The following is a 20,898-nucleotide window of genomic DNA, read 5'->3' as shown; positions in this document are numbered from 1 at the left end:
GTGTGTGTCTACATGTTTTTCTATCACGGTGAGGACTTAAATCTGAATGCACACAGACTCGTGGGGACTGGTGTCACTTTGTGGACCTAAATTGAGGTTCCCATGAGGAAACAAGCTTATAAATCATACAGAATGAGTTTTTTTTTTTTTTTTTTGAAAATGTAAAAGTGCAGAAAGTTTTCTATGATGGGTATGTTTAGGGATAGGATTAGTGTAAGGGGATAGAAAAACCATTATGAAAAACCATTATGTCTATGGAGAGTCCCCACAAAGATAGTAAACCAGACATGTGTGTGTGTGTGTGTGTGTGTGTGTGTGTGTGTGTGTGTTGTATGTTTGATATGTGAGCTAGACCTTATATGCAGGCTGAATTCCTCAGTGCACCTGTTCATGCCCAGAAAATGAGTTCGCTAATTACTGAAGACAGGATTTTTTGTCTTTCTGTCTATTGTTATACAGCAGCTTTCTCCATAAAGTAATTTCTCTGAGGTGCTGCTGTAACAAACATGGCATCTGAGGACTACTTTAGTATTTTTATTCCCTGGAGCTTGATTCATTGCGGCTTCCCTCTTACACCATGCTCTAGGGTCCCACATTTTTACACATACGCATACTTTAAAAACCCAGCTGATTGTTGACATGCTAAAATATATAGAACTGAAATGTATATATATTTTAATGGAATGAAAGATATAGAATATAATGGATGTTAGCTTGGATGTTGCTTAAGAGCATGACCTATTTAAGTCCACATGTCATTCTAACAAGAAACTATGCTTCTAAATACAGCTCAAAAGCTGTAGTTCCAACCACATAAGATTGAGATGCTGTTTGCCGATGGAACTATGATTTCAGGAAACGGCAAATCATTGAACTATGTTGGTAACAACAGAACTTGCGACCTTATTTGGCTAACGATGCTTTGAGGAAACACATACCAGATTGGTTACTGGCCACTGAGTGGAACTTTTTCTGTTACTTTAAAGTTTGTTGAAGATGTTTCAGCATAGTCTGACTTCTTCTCACTCTGTTTCTCTCTGTCCATTAAGCTAAGGGCGATGCTGATACCCCTGTCTCTCATGGGAGCAGCAGGTATAGGACTGTTTTTGTGAGCAGGGGAATTCCTGCACTAATGAGAAGGAATAATTACCCCCTCCTCCACCCCTCAAGCAAAGTGGTTAATGGCAGCGATGCTTATTTATGTAGTAAACAGGTGCACAGCTGGATCAAATAACTGATAAGCTGCTTAAAGACATTCCTGTAGTCCATACTTCAAAATCAACACAATTTCATTTGTCAAGTCAAAAAGAAAGAAAGGAAACTACAAGAAAAGAAAGCCATCTTTATGTTTCTGTGCTCTTGCTGTGCTCTGCTGCAGACCTTTAGCTTGTGTGAATACGTATGTTTTCTGAACAATTGTTTTCTCTCTTAGGGTTAGAGTCAGGTTTAGGGTTAAAGGTTAAGGTCAGGGTTCAATGCAGATGACCTCTACGTCTTCATAAGTGTAATGCATCTCACTGGGTCTGAGATTAGAGCTCTCACAGTGAAAATGATGCCACAGTTGAGTCTCTAAAGTGTGTTTAACTCCCTGAAGCCTTTTGATGGTCATGGTGCTCATTGTATGTTCACCCAGAGATTTTGCTTTCATTTCTATTCATGTACTTCAGGTTTTACCACAGACGTTTAACTTGCTTGAACTGAATTATCTGCTTTAATATTGTAAGTTTTTGTTTTCATTTCATAGACAGATTTTGTGATCTGATTTCGTGGCATTAATCGCATACTTTAGCACTTAGCCAAGTGTTGCATGATTTAACATGTTTCTAGCATGTTTGGTACTTCATGGCATATTTAAATGTGTTTCTGGGAGTGAATTATTGTGCAAAGCATGCCATTTCCTGTTATCAGCAGGTGGCGCTATGACTAACTAAATATTGGCATAGAGATGTCTTCAGGCCAGGACTTTTATCAAACATGTGAAGTTTGGGGCAGATCGGACACTGTATGACTGAGTTACAACAGCTTCCTCCTTCATGGCGAAACATCCGACTTTGTCAGGCCACCACAGACACGCCCTTCAGCGAAAAACTCAAGATCTTTGCAATGTAACATTGCTAAGGCCTTAAGATTAGACTGACAAAATATGATTTTGATCTGATTAAATCTCTACGAGGAGTTAATCACAGTGTAAAACATGTCATTTCCTGTTGCCTGCAGGTGGCACTATGACTGTAACTGAATATTGGCATGTAGATGTCTTCAGGCCAGGAAATGCCAAATATGACATTTTTCTGATTAAAGCTCTAGGAGGAGTTCATTAAAGAACAACGTGTGGAAATGGTAAAAACTGCAACAATTTTGCAGAGAAAATTCAAAATATCTCACTTCCTGTTGGGTTTACAGATTTTGCACCCAGGGGCTTTTTTGTAGGAATTGAGCTGTTAGATGTGTCTACTGAATTTCATACCTGTATGTGAAACGTAGTGTGAAAGGCGCTTAACTGAAATTTTGTGGGTGGCGCTATCGAGCCATTTTGCCACACCTAATTCTGAGACCCATATCAGACGTAAATTTTCAACACTTCTGATGCGTGTGCAAAGTTTCATGAGTTTTCGAGCATGTTTAGACCCTCAAAAATGTGATTCATTTCGGAGAAGAAGAATAATTGACCGAGCAATTACAATAGGGTCCTCACACCATCGGTGCTCGGGCCCTAATTAAACACACCTGAACAGGCTAATCAAAGGAAACTGGGAATATAATCTGGGAATATTGTCTTGGCTGAAGTCCATGATCCACACATGATAGACGGATTGTTAATGTGGCAAAATGTCTGTTTGCGTTCAGAATGCTCAGGTTTGGTGTCACAGACAGGGCTTAGATTAAGCCAGGATTAGGCCTTAGTTCAGTTATGACATTTAAGTAGCTTTTATAAACGTACCTTAGAAAAAAAAAAAAAAAAAAAAACATTACTGGTGTGCATCTTGAGCCAAAAAAATGCACTGACATATTTTAAGAAATGTCTGTGCACGTCACTTTCAGTTAAGACAGCTCAAACATGCATTTTAGTCTGGGACTAGGCATAAGCCTTGTCTGTGAAACCAGGGGTATATGTTTTAAGAATTTAATCAGCTAATCAGCTTCTCTTTTGTCTAATTTTTATTCTAGTAGAAGAGCTGACAATCATTAATGACAGCCACACGTATTAATGAAATATGAAATTCTGCCCCATCAGTTGTGCTCAATCCAACATAAGGCATTTGAGTTTACTCATCCCGCAATAGCTTTTTTAAAATAGAAAATTAATTTGAAAACAATTATTATAATTTTGCATACAAAACCTTCTTTTCAGTATTTCTGTAATTTCAGCCCTCTGAGTTTTTGATTGAGCCATGGTTTTATTTTCTCGAGTCTGCTTTGTACAGAGAGAGAACAGCATCACTGGTGCATGAAGATAATTGTTGAGCAATGGAGTGCGTGATTGTTTAGTTATGGATCCATCTCTCTGACTCTTAATTAATGCATGCAGAACAGGAGCAGGTGATCATGCATTCTTTGATGGAAGTAAGTGATCCAGCGTGCTGGCTGTGGGATAAAGAGAGCTGTTAACGCCTGTCTATCTGGGGTGTAAGTTTACTCAGTTCTAACAGACAGTGTGCTGGGAACTCTCAGAGACCCTCAGGCCAATGGAAATGATTCACTGCAATATTACAAGATCTTTATCAGAGAGAGAGAAAGAGAGAAGCTCTTTGGATCTGTGAGAATGAGAATCGGCTGCTTTTCTCATGTGACCAGTGAGATTTTTCTTTCATCCCTCCACCCATCCGAATTTTCTTGTCTCAGGCAGAATCTTCAGAGTTCCTACATCATACTTGCATGGCTTCTGGACTCACATACAGTACATGTAGTCAGATGCATTCACACATGCATCCTGTGCACTGTTTCAGCATGTGCATGTGTGTATTTCAGGCTCCTCAAGCATGGTGATGAGTGTTTTGAGCCACGTGCATGTCCGTGTTTGTGGAAAGGGAAAGAATATTATCCAGGAGACAGAGTATCGTCCCCATGCCATCAGTGGTGAGATTACATTGTCAAGTTCTGTGCACTTCATTCATGTCTTTACATCAGTCAGTTTGCTATACTACATTTTCATATACTATAAGAAAAATTAGATGTTATATAAAAGATCATGTATTCACAACAATGTTGGTAACTTCAAAGTTTTAGATTATGAATACAAGGAAAACAACAGTAATTTTCCAATTTTGTTACAGACATAAAACTCAGCACAAAAACATTCACTTTTGTGTCTCCTGAGGGAGAAGTTAAGAGAGGAAATGTGTAATGAAGCTGTTTCTAGGATCTGATTGTGAGTGTTTTGCAGTGTGTGTCAGCATGGCACGTTCCAGTGTGAGTTTCGCCCATGTCCGTCAATGTGCACTACTTATGGAGATCGACACTACCGAACGTTTGATGGGTTCCTGTTTGATTATATTGGTGCATGCAAGGTGTACTTGGTCAAGGTGAGCTTTTAGCAACAGATCCAGAAATCCCATAATAACTCATTCTTATAAAAAAACAAAATGACTGCATGTGTTTGCATATGTATAGTTGTTGACTACTAATGTGTGCTCCTGTGTGTGTTAGAGCTCGTTAGATGCAATGATGTCTGTCACAGCAGAAAATGTTGACTGCTTTGAGAGTGGTGTGATCTGCAGGAAATCACTCCTCATCTCTGCGGGTCGCTCCTTCATTGTGTTTGATAATGACAGCGGAAAACCTGTGAGTGAACTTTGCATCATAGTGGTGATATAGCGTTGCATCTGTAACTTATGTTTCCTGAAACATTGGTTTGGTGTGAAATGATTTAAGGTAACATTGGTTGCTAATAATTTGCGGATATGGTTCATGTGCAGAATCCATCCAGTGTGATTGACAGGAAGAAAGTATATATCTGGCAAGCAGGATACTACACCATTGTGCATCTGCTTGGGGAAGACCTCACAGTGCTCTGGGACAGAAAAACCACTGTACATATACAAGCTGGACCACGCTGGCAGGTAAAAACACACACAAAGAGGTCAAATGTGTTGCTGGCTGCTGTGCAGCAAGTGTAAATTTGTAGTTTTGAGTAGCAAATCATTCATTTGCAGAATTTTGATTACCTTACAAGTTTGTATTTGTGTGTTCATGATATTTTTAGGGCAAGCTTACTGGTCTTTGTGGGAACTTTGATCAGAAGACAGCGAATGAAATGAGAACACCAGAGAACATCGACTCGTCAACACCACAGGAGTTTGGCAACAGCTGGACAGCAGCAGAGGCATGACAAACAGATAAACACACATACAACACCCGTTAAAAGTTTGGAATAATTATGATTTTTTAAAAATGTTTTCGAAATGCTCATCAAGGCTGCATTCATTGTATCAAAAAGGAGAGTAAAAACAGTAATATTGTGAAATATTATTACAGTTTGAAAAAACTATTGTATTTGAATATATTTTAAAATGTAATTTATTCCTGATGGCAAAGCTGAATTTTCAGCAGCCATTACTTCAGATCCTTCAGAAATCATTCTAAAATACATCCTTGCTGAATAAAAGTATTAATTTCATTAAAAAAAAAAAACTTACTTACCCCAAACTTTTAAATGAGAATGTAAAATTGTTTTCACAAAAATATTAAGCAGTAATATTAAGCACAATTGTTTTTAGCATTGATAAGAAATTGTTTCTTTAGCATTAGAAAGGTTTCTGAAGAACCATGTGACACTGAAGACTGGAGTAATGGCTCCTGAAAATTCAGCTTTGTCATCACAGGAGTAAATTAAGTTTTAAAATATATTAAAATAGAAAATATTTATTTAAAATTTTAATAATATTTCACAATATTACTGTTTTTGATCAAATACATAAATGCAGCCTTAGTGAGTGTAAGAGAAGTCTTTCAAAAACATTAAAAAAATCTCAAGTATTTCAAACTTTTAACTTGTAGTGTTATGCAAAACATGAGCACTCACTTTTATTTCATTCACATCGTTTGTAGATGACTAAACATTTGATTTTGCCCTACTGAATGTCTCAAATATGGCGGTAGCTACAAATCAAACACTGTAGTATGACTGTGTCTGCTTGTGTGTGCATGTCCCATAGTGTGTGAACAGTCCCGATATAAGGCACCCCTGCAATCTGAATCCTCTTCGAGAGCCCTTTGCAAAAAGACAGTGTGGGATTTTGCTCAGTGAGGTGTTCCAAGTCTGCCACCCTGTGGTAAGTTGATCACCTCTGAACAATTACAAACATTAATGCTCACATTCACATCGAGTCGAAATGTACATGCGAGTGAGAGAGGGTCTCTGTGTTTAAAGGCTTTTCATGCTCTATAGGTAGATGTCACATGGTTCTATATGAACTGCCTGGTGGACACCTGTGGCTGCAACCGTGGAGGAGATTGTGAGTGTTTCTGCACAAGTGTTGCCGCATATGCTCACCGCTGCTGCCAAAAGGGCGTCACCATTGATTGGCGCTCCCCTTCTGTCTGCCGTAAGTGATATTCCTAGCATCGGTCATTGTAATAATAACTAATAACTGAATAAACTGCAGAGTGAACACACATTCTTCTAAAAGACAATGATGGTCTAGAGGAATACGGAACTGAGCGAGATATATATTACAGTTTTTGATCATATGGTTTAATTTTTGCTATAATGAGTAATACTGCCTTCTTCCTCTTACAGCTTATGACTGTGAATACTACAACAAAGGTACATCTGTAATATTTTGATTATTATAACATTCGTACATGTCTGATATATATTATATATTATATTATATAAATTATATATTATTATAATTCTTACAATTGTGCATGTGTGTGGGAATGCACGTGTGCATAGCTTTAGGGAAAGGGCCACTGAAGCTTTTGACCTACAGAGAGAGAGGAACAATGTTAGCAGCCAATAAGACAACTGGACTGGTGTTCCCAAAAAGAGAAATGACCAGTACTGATGGGATCCTGACGCTGTTCATGATGACGCCAGGCATCAGCAAAGCCAGACCACATGGTCAGTCAGACAGCCAAAAGCACACAATCAACATATAAAAATGCTCAAGTGACAATATATTGTAAAACATGCACATTTTAGATTAAATCTAAAAAAAATTATAACACAAACCTCTTACTTATTCTCTTAAACAAATGATTCATAAATATTTTTTACATCATCTGTGTATATGTTGATTTTCTAAAATTTGTTATATTGTTGTTAATGCTGCAGACTCATCCCTGGTGTCATTTGAGGCAGCAGACAGACCCAACTACTTCTTAAAAGCAGAGCGCAGTGGCCAGCTGAGACTGGAGAAGTGGGAAGAGACTGAGGCATTCTGGGATGCAGCTACATTTGTTCTTCATAGAGACACCTGGATCTCCGGCTTTGATTCGCTGGAGTCCCTGGCAAAGCCTGGGTTTTTTCTGCATTTCATGCCGTCCAGACTTCAGCTCATGAAATACAGTCACTCAGATCGGTACCGCCGAGCGACTCTATTCAAACTGACAGGTCAGCATGTGGCAACATATCTGCAAACTTGCTCAAAATCACAAAGAAACATTATCACTTGCTTACCCCATTTTTTCCCCCAAAAACATTATTTTTTACTATAGGCAGCATACCATACTATCCAATGGGTCCTCGATGCCAGTGGCAGTATGAATCATGTGTGAGTCCATGCTTCAGGACATGCAGTGACCCGTCGGGTCTGAGCTGTACCAGCATCCTGAAGTAAGAGCACACATATTCATGTATGCAAACACACACACACATTGGATTTCTGCAAATATCTACAAGTATCTAAATTGTTTAATTGTAAGGTTAAGTGATGTGGCTGACATGCACCTTTCTATAGGGTTGAGGGATGCCTGCCTCAGTGTCCAAGTCACATGGTTCTGGATGAGGTCACTCACAGATGTGTCTATATGGAGGACTGTAAGCTACTATTTATGCTACTTCTGTTGCTGAATGTGGTGTAAAATAAAAACACTGTCAATACTATTTTTAGTTTAATGAGATTAATGCTATAGCTAAGTTCAGGATTTACTTCTGCAATCATTGTCATATGACATAGTGACAGCTTTGTAAATCTTATTTCAGCTAGCACTATAATGCTAACAATCTTCGAGTAAAACAGACCACTAGTCAGACCACTAGTTGTCAATGGAGCAACTTAAAAATAATTTTGTTTTTATTGCCAGTAAATCCAAGCTCTAGTTTAGCTACCTTAACATAACACAGTTAGCTATGTCAGTTTAGCTTTTTTTGCAGTGTCTAATAAATATTGTGTTTATGCTTAGGCATTAAGCCTGCTGTTGTTCCTCCATTCACACCAACCAGCACTGCCATACCATCAACATCCTCAGAACATTCCACCTTGAGTGGCCCGGCGGTTTCTATATCACTCACATCTACAACAGTGTCAGAGAGTAGCGCCACTGCAATTATACCTACAGCACACATGCCAAGCACTGCAATGCTTACATCTTCCCCTATCAGTCCTGAGGTGGTGGAAACCATTACCACATTAATAACATCCTCTTCCTCCCCAAGCCCACTGGCTTCCACTGAGAGAACCACTAAAGCATCAACCGTCACTCATGCTTCCCCCTCCACATTGCACACTAGCCCAGTGTATATCTCAGCATTTCTCTCAGGCACCTCTACAACAAGCAGGCCAACAGAGTCTTCAACACTACTCACGCGTACAACAACTATGCCCCTTACCACCTACTTCTAGTCCTGCTCTGTCGCCTACCTCAAGTAAAGAGCCGACCAGAGTAAGCACTCTACCTGTGCTTCCAGTCTCGACCAGCATGAGCTCCACAGAAGCCACTTCTCCAACTGTCAAAGTGTCATTTCCCCTCACCTCTAGTACCGAGACTCCTAGAGTCTCAGAGATCCTCACACCTACTGAAAAGACCACAACTCCCACTGTGACTTCTAGTGGTGGCACACACTTTCCTGCTGAAACTATCAGCACAACAAAGTTCACCTCCACAACGCCTATACTAGGATCGAGTACCTCTGTCACCACAGCAAAATTGACCTTTCCAACGTCTTCACACACTCTGAAAACCCCTGAGAGCCCCTCTGAAACCCTGAAGCCTTTGGGCATCACTACCATTTCCACTTCCCCTTCAGATATTGAAGCGTCAACGACTCACATTTCAGTGAAATCCACGAGTTCCACTTTTCAAATGCCAACTTCAACTCAAACAACACCTTTTATTTCTTCAACATCAACCTCAGAGCAACCCGAAACTTCAAAAACAACACTGTCTTTCTCCACGGCTGCTCCAGCAACCCTCATCACCACAGTGTCCTCTCAAGCTCCTACATTTATGCCAACAGAAACCACAGCAAAAACAACCTATCAGTCAACATCTGTTATGTATACTTATCCTGATGTTCTAACAACTGATAGGACTTTACAGACAGATTGGAGAATAATCCAAACCACATTAACTCCATCAGTATTACCAGGAACATCCCAAACCAGTGTCAGCACAGCAGAGACTCCACTTACCACCTACACCACTATGCCATTCACCTCAGCACCTACAGAAGAAATATCAACACTGCTCACATCACATGTGTCACCCACTGACAAGACAACTTCTAGAGTTGTCTCGCCTTCTACTACATTGGGCCCAACAGTGTCTCACTGGAGTTTAGTTTCCACCACTGCTCTCCTTACAGACAAAGTCAGCACATCACCAATTCGTTCTCCTTATTCTACGACAACTATGACCACCACACCTGCGCTGCCTGAGATTTCTCCAGCTTCGCCATCCATACTTACGTTGGCAACATCCGCATCTCAAGCACCAACAAAAACCACAGAAACAACTGTCACTTCTGGGATACCTCTGCTGACATCTACTGCAGCTGAGAAGGAGATTGTTTCCACCACTCAAACATCCACAACTAGACCTTTGAGTATACATTTTGTCACAGAGACAACTAGGGTTTCTCCTGACACAGATAGAGCTGTGCTATCAACTACTGCTACAACCCAGATGTCAACATTGGTGCATGAGACCTCCAGCACCTTTCCTTCCACAATGACTCCAAAATTCACAACCCGTGTCACACCAGTCCTGACTACACGGGTGGCTGTGGCTACCACACGTCGAGAAACGCCACGAGTTGTGGCCACAACCAGCATTTCACCTACCACTAGGAATGAGACGACATCGACAACACTCTCTACCATTTCTACAGATAAAGTGACTACTGTTTCCACATATACAGCTACCTCTAGTATCCCTGTTTCTTCTTCTAGCACACTTACAACACACAGTCCTGACACCACTGAATACACTTCTGGATTTACAGAGTACACAACTGAATCTGGTCCGACCACAGCACTGCCATCATCAACTGGAACAACTCCAATGCCAAGTGTGGCATCAGTTGTTACTCAGACCACCATTTCAAAACAGCCACCTACTTCCTCTTCTGTCACTGAGAGTAGTCCTGTAACCAGTGCAAGTCCCTCTACTGAGCGCCCTCTGGTGGATGAACGTACCACAGTCACAGCCATGCCACCTGCCTCAGACACTGCCCGAGCCACACCGAGTTCCTCTGCAGTTACCAGTCTTCCCTACAGCATAGAAACAGAGCACTGGATTACGAGCCAGACACATGTAGTCCCAAAAACTACTGCTGTCGAGCCAAGCAGAGTATGCACTGTGAGTCAACTATAAAATGCTTTTATATTTATATAAATATATATTTTTAATGTTCACTTTGTAATTTTTGGATTACAAAAATCTGCAATTACATGTTAAATTAAATTATGTTTTTGTGTCTGTAGTCTCCATATTCAGAGGTAGTGGATGAATGTACAAAGCTTATTTGTGTCAGTGGCCAGTTGGTCCTCTTCAATAAGTCTCAGAGCTGCCCTTACGATCCTACACCCCCAAACTGTGGTCTGCTTGGCTTTGCTGTACTGGTCAATGGTGATAAGTGTTGTCCACGATGGGACTGCCCATGTGAGGAACACGCATATTATACACATTACTATAATCATTTTAGTTCTGCCATTTGTTGATGTTTTATCAAAATATATTTTAATTTTGGCATGTAGGTCGTTGTTCAGTGTTTCCAGATCTTAATCTGATCACATTTGATGGGAAAAGTGTTGCGATTTATAAAGCTGCTTTATATGTGGTGACTCAGCTTCCCAATGAGACCATCAGCATCCTGGTACAAGAGTGTTCTGGACCAGATGACACCGTAAGATATGCACAACTTCATGATTCTTTTGATATAAAGTGAATGATATAAATAATATAGTGATATAAAACCTTTTAGTGCAACTCTATATGTGTCTTTTTTTAAAATATCAAAGTCATGATATCATTCTGTTTGATTCCAGCTTGTGTGGAACTTTACCAATTTGTGTCTGGCAGCTTTAAACATCACTCACAAATCCAATGAAGTACTCATCAATCGTCTGCAGAGACGCGTGAGTATTCATCTGCTTGCAATTCTTGAAAAACTTACAACTTTTTTTCAGTGGTGATGAAAGTGGTGCCAGTCTGACATATTTACATGACCAATGGGTTGTTTTTCCAGCTATATGTGAACTCCAGGTATGCAAAGCCACGTTTTAAGAAGTTTGGTTTTGAGATTCTGGACACAGGAAACATGTATCTAATCCGAAGTCCAGCTGGTTTGAAGATCCAGTGGTTCCACACTACAGGCATGATGGTGATTGAGATGGACAGCTATAGCAACAGACTCCCCACAATGGGCTTGTGTGGTACGAATCCATTAACCACAGATTATATGGACTGTAAAAAATGGTCATGTCATATTTTAATGACATGTTTCTCTTTGTCACCCTATCCAGGTAGTTGTGATGGTAATCCTCTGAATGATCTGACTCTGTCTAACGGTACAGTTGTGCCTGAGCAAGAGGATCCGGCTGTGTTCATCGATAGCTGGCAGATTCCCAACACCACCAGCTATATCAGCCACAGCAGACGGAGGGAGGTCAACTGCACCACGAGCGACTGCTCTCAGTGCATTAGCATGCTGAGCAACCTTACCTTCACCATCTGCCATCCTTATGTACGGCACACATCATGAACATCCCACCAATACCAAACATTCATCCACATGTGATTATGCACTGTATTTCCTAACTGGTCTCTGTGCTCAGGTCCCTCCAGCAGTGTTCTGTGAGATTTGGGTGAGAGATGTGGAGTATGTGAATAATCCATGTGTTGCTTTGGCTGCTTATGCTGCTTCCTGCCACAAATTCAACATCTGCATGGAATGGAGGAGCTCTGATTTTTGCCGTATGTAGTTACCAAGGCATATCAACATTTTCCACAGCTGATGTTAAAAAGCCATTTATTGGTATTATGTCTGTATTCTACGGTAATGTTAGCATGTTTTTCTGTGTAGCATTCATGTGCCCAGAAAATCTGCGGTACCAAGCATGTCTGCCCACCTGCACTGCCCCATCCTGCCCAAACCAAGAGTTTGAGTTTGTCCCAGAACAATGTACGGGCCTTTCAGAGGGCTGTGTATGTCCAGAGGGAACTCTATTACATCGGCCCTATTCTGCCTTATGCATTCCACCCAGCAAGTGTGGTATGCCCCTTGTCTTTCTCTTCTACTGTATCTATTTAAGGGCATTTAGTTGTTGTTATTAAGTAATTTGTGGAATGATATGTGTTTGCAGCATGCACTGATAGTTTTGGAACCCCACGTGCACTTGGGGAAGTATGGAAAGCCTCGCTGGATGGCTGCTGCATGTATAAGTGTGAGAATGACAGCATAGTGCCGGTGGAGTATAACTGCAGTAACATCCCTCAGCCAGTCTGTACGCGTACAGGAGAGATTACCGTCAACCTTGCAGATGACAGCAGCTGCTGCCCTCACAAAGCCTGTGGTCTGTTACACAGTTATTTCACACATTTCTACAGAAGGGCTGGGCAGAATGATGGTATATACTATATACCTTGTACTGTTTACATCAATTATGTTAAAATAAGATAAAGTCTCTTTCTTTTTTTTAGATTTAAGTCACTAGATTTTCAACAAAAAAAAAAACAAATATTTATAACACAAAATTTGTCATACTGCCCAACCCAATAATAGATTATATACATGCATTGTACATGTATATAATGTATATGTATTATTTTACTATTACTTAATAAGTTCAGATGCTTTATGAGGTTGTTTAATTCGTGCTTAATTGTTTTGTGACAGTTTGTAATCAGAGTATGTGTGAAGCAGCTCCTACGCACTGTCAATATGGGGAAAAGCTGGTGTCATATTATAGGCAGGACTCCTGCTGTCCAGAATACTTATGTGGTGAGTTTGGACATATTTTGTTTTGTATTTGAATCTGTGTACTTGTGCATGCATATGAGTGCATGTTTGTTTATTGTCTTTTTTCAGAGTGTGATCCTGATCAATGTGTCTTGGACATTCCTGTTTGTCGTGAGGATCAGACATTGATTGCCACTCGTGCTGAAGGCAGCTGCTGTTTGGCACACATCTGCAGTAAGTCATTACCAATAATGTTAACATCATCTCAGTCCAATTTCATGTTTGGGACAAAACATGAAAAATTGTACAATAGTGGTCCTTTTGACATTCCACATCTTCAGAAGTTTTCCAGCCTACGTAACATTTGACAGGCTTGTAATGTAATAATTTTTTTAAAATTGTGTTTATTATTGTGTTAGTGTGTGACAAATGTTCAGAGGCAGCTCCAGTGTGTAAAGATGGAGAACTGCTGATTGTGGACACAAACAGCACAGAGCGCTGCTGTCCAGTTTATCACTGCTGTGAGTACAAACACATGATTAAACATACAGACATCTACCATTTTCATTCTCAGTAGTAAATTCAACCAATAAAGGCAGTTAGCTGTGGTAAGCCAGTTACAGTAGGAAAATACCAATACTAACATGCATTATACAGTAAATCCGCAGGAGATATAGCCTAAACAGCCCTCAAGCTCCACAAAACAAAATAACTAACATCACCTTAACTGAAACAGTAAAGTGCTATTGTAACTATGTTGTGTGTATATGCTTGCAGTGTGTGAGACCTCTCGTTGCTTAGATGTCACATGTCCAGTTGGCATGGCAGTAGTTTCCACAAGGATTCAAGAACAGTGTTGTCCATCACAGACATGTGGTAAGCCCACCAACTCAATAACAATGTGGTTGAGCACTATTTGCATTTGTGTCCTTTTTGCTTGTCTGTGTCTGTGAAACTTTGCTAAAGAAACACAATGTGTGTGTTTGTGAAAAAGACTAAAGCTCCTCTCTCTCTTAGAATGTGCATGTGAGAAAATCCTTCGTCCTAAATGTTCTTTGGTGAGTCTCCAGAAATGAATATGTCCAAATGACCATGTATATTTGCTTATATTTATTATTCTGTTATATGTGTGTGATCAGGCTTTTGTTAGACTAGTTGGTTCATATCTGATATCAGGTGTGTTGTGTTGTAGGGGGAGAGTATGCAGTTAGACAGAGCGTTTCTGTCCGATCCGGAAAACCGATGTGCCTGCAAAAGATTTGTGTGTGGTGAGAACACACCTCTGTCTAAAATGCTCTGAAAATAAAATATAAATACATAATAAAATATCTTTGCATGTGTGCTTTTCTCTGTGTATTTGTAGTGAGAGAGGCAGTGTGTGTGGATGGGGAACGGGGAGTGATGCGGCCGGGGCAGACACTGGTGGAGCACCGTGATCAGGGTGTGTGTTACACCACACAGTGCACACACACACTGGACCCTGCCACAGGTTTCTATGTCCTCAAAGCCACTGATACTAACTGCACTGCACGCTGCCAGCCTGTGAGTATTTTAAATGCACAAAGATACACACACACGCAATCTCAAAATACCTCTTAACTGGGTTATGTGTTCAACAGAACCAGTTATACATCCCTCCTAAAGACCCCAGCAGCTGCTGTGGCATGTGTAAGAACATTTCTTGCCTGCTCCGGAGTGAAAATGGATCTCTAACAATGTACAAGGTGATGTTCAGCAAATGTTTTCCCTGGGTGCCACAGCAAAAAATGGCTGCCCACTGATTAGGCTATGTAGACATTAAAGGCTCATTATTATGATTTATATGGTTTATTAATAAATGTGCGATTAGTCGACTAATTGCTTAAAATGACGACTACTAGTCGACCGGAAAAATCTTTAGTCGAGGGTAGCCCTAGTCAAAAGGGAAAAATTGAGATTTTTTGAAAGAAGTCTCTTATGTTCACTAAGGCTGCATTTATTTGATCAAAAATACACAAAGACAGTAATATTGTAGAATATTTTTACAATTTAAAATAACTTTTTTATTTTTTAATATATTTTAAAATGTAATTTATTGCTGTGATGGCATTTTCAGCAGCCATTACCCCAAGTAATTATTAAAGGGTTAGTTCACCCAAAAATGAAAATTCTGTCATTAATTACTCACCCTTGTGCCGTTTTACACCCGTAAGACCTTCGTTGATCTTCGGAACACAAATGAAGATATTTTTGTTTAAATCCGATGGCTCCGTGAGGCCTACATAGGGAGCAATGACATTTCCTCTCTCAAGATCCATAAAGGTACTAAAAACATATTTAAATCAGTTCATGTGAGTACAGTGGTTCAATATTAATATTATAAAACGACGAGAATATTTTTGGTGCGCCAAAAAAAAAAAAAAATAACGACTTATTTAGTGATGGCCGATTTCAAAACACTGCTTCAGGAAGATTCGGAGCATAATGAATCAGTGTGTCGAATCATGATTCGAATCGCGTGTCAAACTGCCAAACTGCTGAAATCACATGACTTTGGCGCTCCGAACTGCGGATTCGACACGCTGATTCTTTACGATCCAAAGCTTCCTGAAGCAGTGTTTTGAAATCGGCCATCACTAAATAATTCGTTATTTTGTTTTTTTTGCCGCACCAAAAATATTCTCGTCGCTTTATAATATTAATATTGAACCACTGTACTCACATGAACTGATTTAAATATGTTTTTAGTACCTTTATGGATCTTGAGAGAGGAAATGTCATTGCTCCCTATGTAGGCCTCACGGAGCCATCGGATTTAAACAAAAATATCTTCATTTGCGTTCCGAAGATGAACGAAGGTCTTACGGGTGTGGAACGGCATGAGGGTGAGTAATAAATGACAGAATTTTCATTTTTGGGTGAACTAACCCTTTAATAATCGAACATCAATAATAATTGATAATAACTGAGCAGCAAATCAGCATATTAGAAAGATTTCTGAAGGACCATGTGACACTGAAGACTGGAGTAATGGCTGTGATGTGAATGTATTCGCTGTTGTCCTCTCCAGCCAGGGCGCAGCTGGGTATCTGACTGCATGCGCTATGACTGTACAGACACTCTGTCAGGACCTGTGCTCGTCTCCCACCCCTACAGCTGCCCCCCCTTCAACGAAACTGAGTGCATGAAGGTGAATTCTCTCTCCTTAATAAACATGAACCTAAATAATACACAAAGTACAGGTAGGACACACTAACACATGTAAGTGACAGAGATGTACTACATGGTTGTAGAATTCATACATAATACATTTCTGAGACATAACCATGAGGTCGTGATTACACATATTTTCACTAACTTCTTCCGTTGTGCCAAAAGATATAAAATGTGTCATTATGCAAAATGTTTCTAGCAAATAATGGTCCCTTCTGTTCGACCCTGGCTACATTTTTCAAAGTGTTCATCTTGTCTTAGATCGGGGGCACCATTGTGAGTTACATGGATGGGTGCTGCAAGACATGTGAGTACAGAGTTTACATTCTTTTGTTCATCTCTACTCTTAATACAACAAGAAACATGGATAACGTTACCATTTTTAAAGCTCCTTTTGTTTCTTTCGCAAGTCATTTGCACTCAGTATGTACCGAATGAAAACAACAGTGCCACAGCTATACTCACGCATCCTCATTCATGTTCTCCATTGATATGACACTTTTATACTACTTTGTTCAGTACCAGCAAGGTAAAGAGCAAAATTCATAAACCTAAACATATCAGTATAGAAAGGTGTCACTTCCGAGTATTCACTTGAACAGACAAGAAAAGCACTGTGTAAAAGCACTGACATGCATACAACAGCAAAAAGTTCATTTCTTGCATCAGTATAACATTCTGTAACAATCTCTCCAGGCGCTGCGAACTCCCTGTTCCCCTTCTCTGTTAGCCCTTTGAAACCCACAGTTAGCACAAACTGTGAACAAGGTACCTGATACTATCATCAGACCTCAAGGCTCGCCATCACCATTGTTGATTTCCAACAATGTACTCCCCCTGTTCAAACAATACAGGACTCTCAACAGATTTGAAGATAACGGCTCATTGAAGTCATTTATACTTCGAGTTACTTTTCTCCCAGATGTTTCTTGGAAGCAGCTAAATCTTTCCCCATTTTGCTCTGTCGGGCAGTGCATTGTTGATTGCCAACAATGTACTGTTGGTAGTGGCCAGGTAGAGAGTTTCTGTAGCTCTGCATGATTCAGTGCTTAGGCTGTAGCCTTTAATCATATAGTATGTGTAGTTTGTGGTAATGGGGTGTTTAGTAATGTTTTGAGTGATATGGCAACAGTAGCAACACAAAGCACTTTCTACATCCTTTATCTCCTTCCAGTTTTGCCGCCTTTTTTGCCACATTACTCAAACCATTACAGCTTCTGCTCACTACTGATCTATACTTTTTTATTGGAAAATTAAGTATTGGGGCTCATTTGGGTCTTTTTGTTCTTTTTTGCTTTTGAGGTGGTGGAAAAACATTGATCTTGAGTATAAGCAAATTAATTTGTTTCGATATTTTCAGTAGATGAGTAGTTTTATAGTGATTATTTATCAGCTAAGTGGGGAAAGAATTGTATTTCCACTGTCAGTTATACAAGTAACAGTTATTAAAATCTTGCAAAGTTAACTCCTTTAATCTGAGAGAAGGATGGAAATGGTTAATTATTGTAAAATCTACCAAAAAGTTGGTTTACCATCCATAGTATACATTTTTATTGAATTGGAAAATGAATGTAATTATCCTGCTGTAAGCTGTGGTCTTGAACCAGATTAAAATAATAGCTTTATATGTACTGTGATGCTATCTAGCTCATTGGAATTCATCTCAATGCACGTTAAAGAACATATTATTCAGCTTCATCCTTTTCAGACAGAAAACGTGCTGAATGCAAAGATTACTTTATATCCAGTGATGTTGCTTGAAGTGGCATCCCAGCAATTTTCTTGAGAAATACACTGTTTTCAATAACTTTTCGTCACCCAAACTGACGGTAAGCAATTAAATGGTTAGTTCACCCAAAAATGAAACTAATGTAATTTATTACTCACCCTCATGTCGTTCCACACCCGTAAGACCTTCGTTCATCTTTGGAACACAAATTAAGATATTTTTGATGAAATCCGATGGCTCAGTGAGGCCTCCATTGCCAGCAGTGTCACTGAATCTCTCAAGATCCAGAAAGCTACTAAAGACCTATTTAAAACAGTTCATGTGAGTACAGTGGTTCTATCTTAATGTTATGAAGTGATAGAATACTTTTTGTGCGCCAAAAAAACCCAAAATGATGACTTTTCAGCAATATCTAGTGATGGGTGATTTCAAAACACTGCTTCATGAAGCTTCGAAGCTTTATGAATCTTTTGTTTCGAATCAGTGGTTCGGAGCCAAAGTCACGTGATTTCAGTAAATGAGGCTTTGTTTACGTGATCCGAACCACTGATTCGAAACAAAAGATTTGTAAAGCTTCGAAGCTTCATTAAGCAGTGTTTTGAAATCACCCATCACTAGATATTGTTGAAAAGTCGTTATTTTGTTTTTGTGGCGCACAAAAAGTATTTAATCAAAAATATTTTAATTTGTGTTCCGAAGATGAACGAAGGTCTTAAGGGAGTAGAACGACATGAGGGTGAGTAATAAATGACATTATTTTCATTTTTGGGTGAACTAACCCTTTAAATCGTTTAAACATAATCTTAGCAACAGGAAATCAAGCATATAACAAACAATTAAATGAAAATCTACTAGAGAAGGGTTTTTTTCCCCTGAAGGGTTTCTTAAAAAACTTGCATAGGGAGAGCAGAAGTTATTGTTCATTGAATGAACTAGAACTTCTACACAGGATGAAAAAGATCATTCATTGACTCCTCATGCTATAGGTAAAGAGGACGGGAAGTCATGTCAGAAAGTGACAGTGAGGATGACAATTAGAAAGAATGATTGCCGTAGCAACAGACCGGTGAGTTCATTTCAGAATATACCTATTATAATCTGGCTCTAATTTGGCTGTAAAATGGCTCACATTATGTCTGTCACATTCACAGGTCAACATAGTGTCATGTGATGGAAAGTGTCCGTCTGCTAGTATTTATAACTACAACATCAACACATATGCACGATTTTGCAAGTGCTGCAGAGAGATGGGACTGCAGCGCCGTTCAGTCCAACTCTACTGCAGTGGAAACTCCACATGGGTCAGTTACACCATACAGGAACCCACGGACTGTTCCTGCCAGTGGTCATAAACCCAAAACCATAATAACAGAAAGTGTTACTTATCATTCAACTTGAACATTAAGATCTGAAATTTAAATATAGTGTTGTAAAGTTTCTTTTCTCTTTGTTCTATCAAAAAACTCTCAAATATTTCAGAAAATGGTATAAACTGCGTGGCTGTATGTTTGAAATATAAGTAACGTGGAAGCACGTGAATCCAACGGTAACAGTAATAATGCTAGCTTTGTGCTCCTTTTCTGTATATATGGAATTCTACCACAAAGAACGTTGAAATAAAGATTTTCTAATTGTATTTAGATGCTTTTCTACAGGAAATGTTACTTCTTAATGATCTGAATATATGTGATTTGACAAGTTATATAACAATCACATGTTTATTGAATAATTGACCTTATGCTGTATTTTGAGCACTTTATTTATTTATTACCATATAAGAACAAATGCTTCACTCAAAATACAAGATTTTATACACATGAATTATGCGTGGCTTTGATTTATGAAGCACTTCAGCTGATGCTAAATAAATTTTTATCTTCGTGATCTGATATAAATTATTGCGAAGTCAACATAAATTAGCTTTATACACTATGGCACATTTTAAGAACAGCTGTAGATTTTTTTGTGAAATACTTAGTACTGACATAAAACTGAATATGTGAAGTTCCTGTTTTTATATCTGTTTCCACAGTATTGCAATGTTGCATCTATAAAATGCAAATGGACGGTCATAATGAATACCTCTGTATAGACTCAATGAAATGTTTTATGGAGTGGAGCCCTCTTTAGGTTCTTGGTTTAACATTGTACCTGCTGGAGAATTGCAACATTCATAATATGCTTAGTTTTTTGTACCATACTATATGTATATTTTCATTTTCAATAAAAATCTTTAGAAAACGGTAAGACTTCATGCATTCTTGTGTAGGAATTGCAGTTTCAGTCATTGTGCTAGTAGGCATGGCCTGCATCAGCCCTTCTGGCTCACATTTGCAACCAACATCAACTAATATTTCATAATATTGCAGTAGATTTTTTTCCAGTGCCGATTCTTTTTTGGAAGCTTATTTTGGGTCTACTGGCCTTTATGTGTTGCCATCAGCCAATCAGTGCTGTCATGACATCATTTTCCAAGCTCCAGCATAATACATGGTGTATATGTGACTAATTTAACTGTGTATTAGGATATTTAGATCCGTTTATAGATAAGAATTATTACTTATTACCTTAACATCTCATACTGTGATGCAAATGTCATAAAATTAGGGGAAATGGAGAACTATTTTAA

General features: G+C 39.2%; 2 protein-coding genes and 1 long non-coding RNA gene across 8 annotated transcripts in view; 2 read left to right on the top strand and 1 right to left on the bottom strand.

Annotated features, from left to right (window-relative positions):
* LOC127516824 (otogelin-like) overlaps nt 1–8,793 on the top strand; it is a 28,554-nt gene extending 19,761 nt beyond the window's left edge. For 5 of the 6 annotated variants that reach the window (XM_051901749.1, XM_051901748.1, XM_051901752.1 and 2 more), the window contains 13 exons: nt 3,970–4,077; nt 4,385–4,523; nt 4,648–4,782; nt 4,917–5,060; nt 5,204–5,323; nt 6,156–6,272; nt 6,389–6,545; nt 6,740–6,766; nt 6,899–7,066; nt 7,280–7,558; nt 7,663–7,780; nt 7,905–7,984; nt 8,350–8,793. In XM_051901749.1, the coding sequence (XP_051757709.1) occupies nt 3,970–4,077; nt 4,385–4,523; nt 4,648–4,782; nt 4,917–5,060; nt 5,204–5,323; nt 6,156–6,272; nt 6,389–6,545; nt 6,740–6,766; nt 6,899–7,066; nt 7,280–7,558; nt 7,663–7,780; nt 7,905–7,984; nt 8,350–8,789 (2,032 nt within the window). In that variant the 3' untranslated portion in view covers nt 8,790–8,793. The remainder of the gene's footprint in view (nt 1–3,969; nt 4,078–4,384; nt 4,524–4,647; nt 4,783–4,916; nt 5,061–5,203; nt 5,324–6,155; nt 6,273–6,388; nt 6,546–6,739; nt 6,767–6,898; nt 7,067–7,279; nt 7,559–7,662; nt 7,781–7,904; nt 7,985–8,349) is intronic. The other variant, XM_051901750.1, reaches the window with a different exon arrangement.
* On the bottom strand, nt 7,450–8,031 carry LOC127516830 (uncharacterized). The gene is made up of 3 exons (XR_007931095.1): nt 7,895–8,031; nt 7,672–7,775; nt 7,450–7,585 (listed from the first exon to the last, which is right to left on the bottom strand). It is a non-coding gene; the product is annotated as an uncharacterized LOC127516830 (long non-coding RNA).
* Nucleotides 8,793–20,516, top strand: LOC127516825 (otogelin-like). The gene is made up of 21 exons (XM_051901754.1): nt 8,793–10,746; nt 10,872–11,049; nt 11,145–11,293; nt 11,436–11,525; nt 11,636–11,822; nt 11,913–12,133; nt 12,225–12,363; nt 12,473–12,661; nt 12,753–12,962; nt 13,286–13,390; nt 13,478–13,582; nt 13,768–13,869; nt 14,126–14,224; nt 14,366–14,406; nt 14,541–14,616; nt 14,712–14,890; nt 14,968–15,072; nt 16,398–16,517; nt 16,802–16,847; nt 19,256–19,335; nt 19,421–20,516. Exons 1-21 carry the CDS (start codon nt 8,866–8,868, stop codon nt 19,619–19,621), a joined length of 4,503 nt encoding a protein of 1,500 aa, XP_051757714.1. The 5' UTR covers nt 8,793–8,865; the 3' UTR covers nt 19,622–20,516.
* Nucleotides 20,517–20,898: the final 382 nt, after the last annotated feature.

Source organism: Ctenopharyngodon idella, chromosome 7 (assembly GCF_019924925.1).
Source record: "Ctenopharyngodon idella isolate HZGC_01 chromosome 7, HZGC01, whole genome shotgun sequence".
Classification (NCBI taxonomy): domain Eukaryota; kingdom Metazoa; phylum Chordata; class Actinopteri; order Cypriniformes; family Xenocyprididae; genus Ctenopharyngodon; species Ctenopharyngodon idella.
This window is presented reverse-complemented; position numbering and strand designations above follow the sequence as displayed.